This window comes from Canis lupus, chromosome 30 (assembly GCF_011100685.1).
Source record: "Canis lupus familiaris isolate Mischka breed German Shepherd chromosome 30, alternate assembly UU_Cfam_GSD_1.0, whole genome shotgun sequence".
In the NCBI taxonomy this organism is placed as follows: Eukaryota; Metazoa; Chordata; class Mammalia; order Carnivora; family Canidae; genus Canis; species Canis lupus.
The window spans coordinates 23,029,399-23,038,885 of record NC_049251.1 but is presented as its reverse complement, the minus strand read 5'-3'; the positions used below and the strand labels follow the sequence as shown (position 1 = coordinate 23,038,885).

Here is a 9,487-nt window from a genome sequence, read left to right as displayed (position 1 = left end):
AAGGTTGACAATTTTATTTTATTTTGAAGATTTTATTTATTTATTTGAGAAACGGATAGAGAGAGGCAGAGACACAGGCAGAGGGAGAAGCAGGCTCCATGCTGGAAGCCCGATGTGGGACTTGATCCCGGGTCTCCAGGATCACACCCTGGGCCGACGGCAGCGCTAAACCACTGAGCCACCCAGGCTGCCCAATAAAAATAAACTTAACCAAGAAGGTAAAAGACTTATACTCTAGAAACTATAAAATATTGATGAAAGAAATTGAAGATAAGACAAATGGAAAGATATCCCATGCTCATGGATTGGAAGAACAAATATTGTTAAAATGTCCATACTACCCAGAGCAATCTACAAGATTTAATGCAATCCCAATAAAAATACCAACAGTGGGATGCCTGGGTATCTCAGTCAGTTGAGTGTCCAACTCTTGATTTCAGCTCAAGTCTTGATCTCGGGGTCATGAGTTTGAGCCCCATGTTGGGCTCCATGCTGGGCATAGAGCCTACTTAAAACAACAACAACAACAACAACAACAACAAACCCACCAATAGTATTTTTCATGGAACTAGAGCAAAGAATCCTAAAATTTGTGCAGAACCACAGAAGAATCTGAATAGCCAAAGCAATCTTGAAAAACAAAACGGGAGGTTTCACAATTGCAGAACTCAAGTTATATTACAAAGCTGTAGTAATCAAAACAGTATGGTACTTGTACAAAAAATAGACACACAGGTCAACAGAACAGAATAGAGAGCCCAGAAATAAATCCATGATTATATGGTCAATTAATCTTTGACAAAGGAGGCAAGAATATGCAATGGGAAAAAAGGCAGTCTCTTCAACAAATGGTGTTGGGAAAACCGGACACCAACATGCAAAAGAATGAAACTGGACTTCTTTCTTTCACCATACACAAAAATAAACTCAAAATGGATTAAGACCTAAATGTGAGGTTTGAAACCATAAAAATCCTAGAAGAGATCACAGACAGTAATTTCACTGACATCAGGCCTAGCAACATTTTTCTAGATATGTCCCCTGAGGCAAGAGAAACAAAAGCAAAAACTATTGGGACTACATAAAAATAAAAAACTTCTGCACAGCTACAGAGACAATCAACAAAACTAAAAGACAATCTACTGAATGGGAGAAGATATTTGTAAATGACCTGATAAAAGGTTAGAATTCAAAATATATAAAGAACTTACACAACCCAACACCAAAAAACCCCCAAAATAATCCAATTAAAAATGGGCAGAAGACATGAACAGACGTTTCTCCAGAGAAGACATCCAGATGGCCAACAGACACATGAAAAGATATTCAACATTACTCATCATCAGGGAAATGCAAATCAGAACCACAATGAGCTATCAAGCTCACAGCTGTCAGAATAACTAAAATAGCAAACACAATAGCAAGTGGCACCAGAGACAGCTGGGATAGATGAGCAGCTAAAAAATCTGTGACTCACCTTGTCCATGAGGTCTGTGGCTTCAAAGGCTAATTTGACTTCCACCTGCCTCGGGCTGCAGTGCTCAGAGTCTGGGGCAGGCAACAGGTGGTTGAGCTGCATAGAAACTCACAACTGAGGGGGATCTGAAAGAGGAAAGACCAAGAGGCTGGAAGGGTCCCTAATACAGGATCAAATGAAAGCCCTCTGTCCTCCAGGGTGGTGAGTGTGGGTGAGGGCTAGCAGAGCTCCTGGGGGCAGAGTGTGAGCTCCAGAACCAGATCCAGTCTCCAGTCCTGGCACCTCCACCTCCAACCACATGCCCTTGGGAAGTCGGGAACTATAGATGGGAAAAAGACAAATTTGGTATGTCATAAATACATGAAGGACTTAATTTAATTAAGTAGACTTAATTTCCACTTAGTTCAAAAATCACCATTTTGATAATTACACTGTAAGGTCCTAAAGGTGCCAGACTGTGGCTTAAACCTTGTACCTGCTGCTGCGCCTGGCCCGGGGTAGCAGGTTCTACTCCCGGGTGGCGGGGGAGGGGGGCTCCTCACTCCAGACATGACCTACGGCAAAACACCCAGCTTTTCCAAGCCTCAGACTCCTTTCTTATAAAATTGTATAATTCTGTTTACCCAGAAAACCTCTGGAATCATGCTCCCCATCCCCAAGGAACCATCGACAATCTGTCGTGAGACCAAGTGGGATTCCACACGGTGGGAAACTGGCCCAATAGGTATTATTGTTGAATGTCTTTTGGAACTGCGCTGGCACGTTTTTTCCAGCCTTGATACACCTACTATGGGGCACACACTCCAATCTTGCTTTGCTGACAGAGACAGGCGTGAATGCGGGCGATGATTTTAAGCGCCTGGTATTCGACAGGTCTGAGAGCACGGTCAAGGCAGGCTGATCCTCCTGCAAAGCCTGGCACTGCTGCCTGTGGGGGCTGTTGGGCCCCTGACAGGAACTGGCCGTCAGGTCATTTCCCCCTGGCATGTGAAAATTCAGAAGAGAAAACTTTCTGGTTAATGACTATCTACCAACAAAGACAGCAGCACTGCTGCTAGCAACAAATTCAAGGAAGGAATGCCAAGAATGCAGACAAGGGTGCCACAGGCCTGGGAGAACCTTTCCCTTTGGCTCTGGGCTCCCCTTGGGTCTCCTATCCTCACCAGGAGGGTGCTGGCGGGGGGGGGGGGGGGGGGAGGGGACCAAGGAAAGGGGTCTACGTATGGTTTCTTTTTCTTTTAAAGATTTTATTTATTCATAGAGACACAGAGAGAGAGGGAGAGAAAGAGGGAGAGAGAGAGAGAGGCAGAGACACAGGCAGAAGGAGAAGCAGGTACGATGCAGGGAGCCTGACATGGGACTCGATCCCGGGCCTCCAGGATCGCGCCTTGGGCTGCAGGCAGCACTAAACCACTGAGCCACCCGGGCTGCCCTACATATGGTTTCAAAAGCAGACAATACCAAAAAGGGCACCTTTTACTACAAATGATAAAATTACACCTCAGTAAACCTCACCTTAGAGAAAAATGAAAACAGCATTTATGGAAAGCCTTTGAGGATTTACCAAAATTAGAAAAATCTCCTTTATACCTGAAATGCTCTGTTTAGTCTAAGAAGAGTCAAGGGCGGCAGGATAGCTGGATAGACGGGATGTTCACATGGCCGCAGGCATCGAGGGGGTAGTGGGCAGAGCTCTGGACAGGAAGCAGCAGCCACTTGCAGCGGCCCAAGGGGTTTAGTGAAGAGCCGTACTGGAGAGTAGGCAGTGTCGTGGGAACCTGCTGGGGCTGCTGAGGACACGCAGGAACAAGGCAGGAAGCCAGGACCATCTTCAGGATCAGAGGCATGAGGGGGAAGTATGGTCACCCAAGTCCTGTGGGAGCTGGAGTCATGAGGGACCCTTCTCCCCGCCCACTCCACACCCCCACCATAGGAGCCACAGCCAAAAATGGTGCACCAAGCAGGGAATGGTAACAGAAGCATCCATCCCTCACCTGCTCCTACGGGCTGACCCCAGACAGAGCGGCCACAGGGCATGGAGGGGCCCTGGGGCCTGCAAGGATGGAGGACAGGGTAGAGAATGTATCTGAGGATGAAGGAAGAGCAGTGCAGGTCCCTTTCATGGTGAAGTACCCCTTTCTTGTAAAATGGGGACCCTGGTACTTGCAGTCAGCCTGCTGTCAGTCAAGAGAGATCACGTATAAGGACGCCTGGGTGGCTCAGCGGTTGAGCATCTGCCTTCGGCTCAGGGCGTGATCCTGGGCTCCTGGGTTGAGTCCTGCATTGGGCTCCTCGCAGGGAGCCTGCTTCTTCCTCTGCCTCTCTCTCTCGGTCTCTCACGGATAAATAAAATCTTTTACAAAGACAGAGAGATCATGTATAAACTCTGATCATAGGAGAACCCACTTTTAGGAACAAGGAACAAACAAGGGCGTGTCTGTTTATTCTCATTTCCATTTTGCCTTTTTCTGCAAATGGGCAGACTGGATTTTGTAGAACATTGCCATGTGCAGGCGCATGAATTCTCTCAGTGTGTACTGACTGACCCACTCCCGCTCTTCTAATTTCAGAAACCGGTTCTGGGAGTGAAATGCCACCAAATTCCACTTCCTCAAGCAGCTTCCCACCACCATTCATCTTGGCTGTTTCTTGGTGGGCATAGAGCCAAGCTCTGGAGAAAACAAGGAGTCAAAATAATGGGAGAGTCAAGAGTCCTGTCGGGTGACACCATTTATTGAAAGGCAAACCTTGCTTTATCCAGTTCACGTACATGGAGGTAGCTGCACACAAACGTCTCTTCCCCATGACAAATCAAAGCAATCAAACATACTCGAAAGCCGAAGCACAACGGAATAAGCCTCTTGCCTTTGTCAAATGACGCTCCGAAGCAGGGGGGAAAAATTATAAAGATATACGATGATTGTCTCCTCAGCATTGCATTTGGCCACATATTTGTTTATTAAATAATTTTTTTTTCTTTTTAAGCTAGCTAAATATTCTTGAGTAGGGTTAGTCCTTAAAGCAATGAACAAAAATATGAGTATATAATAAAATCAAAGAATGATAGCATGTCAGAGCTGGAAAGGAAGGACCTTGCACCATGGTCCTCATTTATTCCAGGCAATCTTGGGCTCTGGGAGCACACGCCCCATCAAGGTCACTCCCTGTCAAGGTCACAGGGCAAGAAGAGTGAGGACTTAAAACATCTCTCAAGTCCCAGTCCAATGTTCTTCCCACCCCGCTACACTGCATGATGCCTCAGTGCCAGCACCATTCCCCGGCAGGATGATGCATTTAACATTTACAACGGCCCGTCTTTTACTGTGAGGATGCAACCCTCTTGGACAGTGACTTGTGTTCTCTTTCCATTGGCATTTTTGTTTCTTGTAGCCAAGCCTCATAGCTACCACAAGGAACTGGCCGGAAACAGTGGCAGTGACTTTCTCACAAATCCAAGATAGACACTCACCACCCCCCCAAGTTCTTGCATCTTCCGATCTTCTCATCTCCCACCTGTAGTTATGAGTGGGCTGAGGCATTTTTAGGCCGAGTTCTTGGCAAATATCTAATGATAGCGGAACCAGCAGGGAAATCAAGTCTCTACTGAGGGTCCAAGAACCCCCTGGGAATTCCAGTGAGTCAGGCTTGTTGTGTCCCCAGGAGGACAGAGGGGCTCCAGGGCTGGGTATGGAGGGGCTCAGCCTCTGCATCCATTTGTATGACTATTGTCATTGCCCCCTTTCCCCGAACCACACTCTGGGAGGGGATCTGGGTCTCTTACGGAATATCCCAGTGCCAAGGATTGCGTCGGACACATGGTGGATGCCTAATAACTGTTAAATGAATGAACAGCGCAAGGGAGGAATCTCTCCACACCTCAAATGAGTAAGTAGAGGCAAGAACCACTCCAAGGCAGCAGAGGTGGAAGAGGGCTTGGCTCTCGTGGCTCCAGGAGCCTCATCTGTTGGGGAGGGAGGATGGTGACACCTGCCCATAAACCAGGCTGATCACTCTGAATCCTGTTCGGTGGGCTTTGTGACCTGGGGTAGGCAGGGCACTGAAACTCCCTGCTCCTCATGGTAACTGCCACAGAGCTCTCTGGTCCAGCGGCTTCTCCTCTTAGGACACTTGGGGACACTGCAGACACAACTGAATACTATCACCTCGCCCCCCGTATACACACACACACACACACACACACACACACACACACACACATCCTACACGGTTCTCTCCCTGGCTGTGACCCAACTGAGCTGCCTGCTTTACACCCTGACCCTGACCTGTGGGGGCCCAGTGTGGCTGGACTCGGCCTCTGGACATACCTGGGAATAGTCAGAGAGGGAGGGGACACCAGGAAGGCCAGAAGGACCGGGATACAGCAGGACTGCAAGTTCTCAATTCCATGCTCCCTGTAATGCTGTCCCAGCAACGTGATCTCATCCCAGACCTCATCCGACCCCAGTTATTTTGTGCCTGGTGCCAGCCGATGTCCCTCTGTCCCAGGAGGCTGGGAGGAGCCTTCCAGTCTGCACAGACACACCTCCTGTCTCTCATTTTTTCCCCTCGCTTTCCTGACATAAACTTGAACTCCAGATCAATCTGCACCTTGTCTACACATCCCCCAGCTTTCAAGAACTTCCCTTTCTTCCCTCCCCCCCACACCCTGCTTACTTCCTCTCTTCCCTCTCCCTGTGACCTCCTGGACACTGCCCACCCCTTCTTCACACGTACGTCCAGGAGCCTTGACCCAAGCCCTTCCACTCCTCACCCAGCAACCACCAGGCAGAGGAGGCTACTTGGAGGCCTGATGTGGATGGAGGGAGGAAAGGACCCATAAGAAATGACAGGAGGACCTCAACCCTCCAGAAACCACATCATTTGTCAAAAACTTTACTTAAAAGTCTCCCTACCCCACAACTGTGGGAAAGAAATTGCAGTTGGTGACTGAGAACTGGTCTCAGCATGGTCCAGAAATTTTAACAAAATTCTAAATAAAATAAGTAACCGAGGGATAGTGGCCCCCATGGGGCCACAGACACATGCGACCTTCTGCCTTTCTCTCCCTTCATAAGCCGTTCAAGACCACTTGCGTTTCTCTCCTGAGGCTCAACTGTTCCTTGTCCCAACAATTCCTTTTCTCCATCTCTGATGTCGAAAGTAGTCTCCATTCTACTCTCTCTCATCTCTGTGTCTTAATACTTAAAATCTAGTAGCTACACGTTTTAAAAAATAGTAAGACAGATGTGTGTGTGGAGTTTACAAACAAGCCGCCCTACGAAGCTTCCGTAACATTCCACGATGGAGCAGCAGCAGCCCAGGAGAATCTGGATTAAAATATGTACAGTCTATTCACCATCTCCTCCCCTGCACAAGGGCTATTAAATAACAACTAGCATTTTGGACCCTTTCCCTTGGCAAGGGGAGGTAGGAGGGGGCAGGAGCACCCCTGCAAAGGGTGCCGGCGGACAGCTGTGCAGAACCGGGGCTTCCTCCTGCCAAATTATATTCTCCGAACCCCACGGTGAGTGGTGGCTCCTATGCGATGTGGAGGAAGGAATCAGCCTCTGCAAAGAAGAGGTGCACAGGGCTCCGGGTCTCTGGGTCTCTGGTCTCCGCTCCGCACAGACACCACCTCTCCCGCTCCCCGCTGCGGGGCCCTGTGACATGTGACGGGCCACCGCCGCAGCCCCGGGACTCAGATCTGGCTGGTGGCAGCGCTGTCCTTGGGGAAGGTGTAGCTCAGCGGCGCCTCGTGGAGGCTCCCCCCGTCCGTACTGAGGTCATCATCATCCGTGTCGTCCAGCACTTTGCTCGGCAGCTTCTTGAGTCTGCTGAGACAACAGGGGGCATGTGTCCGGGTCCTGGGCTGCAGCTTGTCTCTCAGGGGATGGAGGGAGGGTCTGGGGCTCCCCTCTCCCCACCCCGCTGGCTGGGACAGAAGCACGCGAACCGGTCGGTCTGCACCTGATGGTTCCATGAGCGACAGGGAACAAACTGCCCATGGCAGCTGGCGAGAGGAGGGCTGGACAGGGCTGGGACAAGCTCAGTAGTACCGATGCTTCCTTCGGCCTCGAGCTACACTACGTCTCGTCAGGGTGCCGATATTGACTGAGGCTTAGTTGATAAGTTTGGTATCTTGTTGACCATGGGTTGTTTGCATTCACTTTTTGTAATATGGCATTAATTATGTTGATTACTGAGATTTTTGGTGCCCCCTTACATGGTGCACCCCAATGCCAGCCCCGGGGCCAGGTTCTTGATAGACAGGTCCGATTTACAGAATTCTCAACAGGGCTGGGGTCCCTGTCCATTTACAAGAGAACCACCCATGCTGCCAGCATTGTCAGCCTCTGAGAAAGGCTCAGCTCTATGGATGAACATGAAAACCAACCTCGCCCTGCACCCCAGGGACCCTAGGGCAGGGAAGTGACCCCCTAACTCCAGGCCCCTTATGATCACGACAGGGGAGCTTTAGAAGCAGTTCTCTCCTGAGACCAGGTCCAAGACAGTCTAGTCTTTATGAGGGTATGAACCCAAACCTTATTGTATTTCTCCTTAAAAGCAGGAGTCCTAAGGGCTGGTCTAGGAGCTGCCCCCTCCAGGGTGGTATGAGCTAGGCCTCCTGCTCTGAGCTTGTTTCCCCTTATGGACAAGAGGGATGAAATCTGCCTGCCTGACATCAGGGGGCAGTGGGGGACACATGTGCGATCCTACTGAACATGTGTAGGGTGACCGAAGTGGACATGGCCACTCTCATCTCTAGGATGGGGCAACCCCGAAAGGCGACAATGAGGAACCACTGCTGATGCTCAGACACCAGCAGTGAGAATGCCCTGACGGTGTCAAGCTCTCCTCAAATGTCAGGGGGATCATGGTCCTTGTGGGGCTACCACACTCGCCCACCTTAGGTCCTTCTTCATGGAATTGAGTTGTCCCTGCAGCTGCTCATTCACATCCATCTGCTCCTCCAGCTCCCTCTGCAGCTTCTTTTTAGAACTTTCTAGTCTGTCGATCTCCTCCTCGGCCTCCTCTACTTGTCGTTTCATTGCTTTCAAGCGCAAGCTAAGCTGCATTGGGAGAGAAGGCAGGTTAAGTGCTGGCTGGTGGCCCAGCCCAGCTGGGATGGAAAAGAGTCCAGCACAGAGAGGTCAGCGGCCCAGCCACCATCTCCCCAGGCACCAAGAGGTGGCAAAGGGAGCAACCAGTCTCAGCTCTGGGGCTGAGGGCTGCTGAGCCCCCCACTAAAGTAGGCTAGAAAGGCCCCATTTTTCTATGATGTACCTGGGGAGAGGAGAAAACAGGAAGTCTCAGCCTCCACAACTGTATCACCCATTCACCCACCCGCCCGGGGCATAAAATCTCATCTGAGAAAGAGGTGCCCTCACCTGGTCCTTCTGATCAGTCAGAGACAGGTGCTCATCGTCCACTTGCATCACTAGCTCCTTCACCTTCCGCTCCAGCCGTCGGTTGCTGAGCTGGAGGCTGGCCCGGTCCCTGGAAGGGCAGGGGGAACAGAACCGAGGACTGTCTCATCCAGCCCCACAGGAGGCCCAGGCCAGGCTGTGGAGGAAGGGAAGCTCCAGCCAGGTGGCCTGGTCAATTCGAAGCTTAGAGTTGGAGACACGCAGAACCCGGTCCAGGAGGAAAGGGCTGCTCCCTGGACCAGTGAGGAAATGGAGGCTCTACCAAGGGCAGTGACTTGCCCGAGGCCACAGGGCCGCCTGCCCTTAGTCCTTCCAGGCTTTCCTTTGTACAGCAGAGGGTCCTTGGCTGCCAGAGTGTAAGCACTATGGGTCTATTCCAGGCTGCCCCAGCCCAGTCCCAAAGGCCTACTGAAAATGGATACATATAATGCTGTCACCCCTTCTAGGAAGCTGAAGAGCCAGGAGTAAGTAACGGAGGCCGGTCGAGCTCAACCTGGTGCTGGGCCTTGGGCCATGATCTTGGAGATAGCTGCAGAGAACCTGCTCAAAAGGACTGCGGCCCTCTGCTTCCAAGTGCCTTCCA

At 50.5% G+C, this 9,487-nt stretch overlaps 1 protein-coding gene across 1 annotated transcript in view; it reads right to left on the bottom strand.

Moving 5' to 3' along the window:
- Window positions 1-4,189: 4,189 nt before the first annotated feature.
- Window positions 4,190-9,487, bottom strand: part of CGNL1 (cingulin like 1) — a 166,187-nt gene continuing 160,889 nt past the window's right edge. The window contains 3 exon segments of the mRNA XM_038580532.1: window positions 4,190-7,308; window positions 8,384-8,547; window positions 8,866-8,974. Coding sequence (XP_038436460.1) covers window positions 7,176-7,308; window positions 8,384-8,547; window positions 8,866-8,974 — 406 coding nt within the window. The 3' untranslated portion in view covers window positions 4,190-7,175.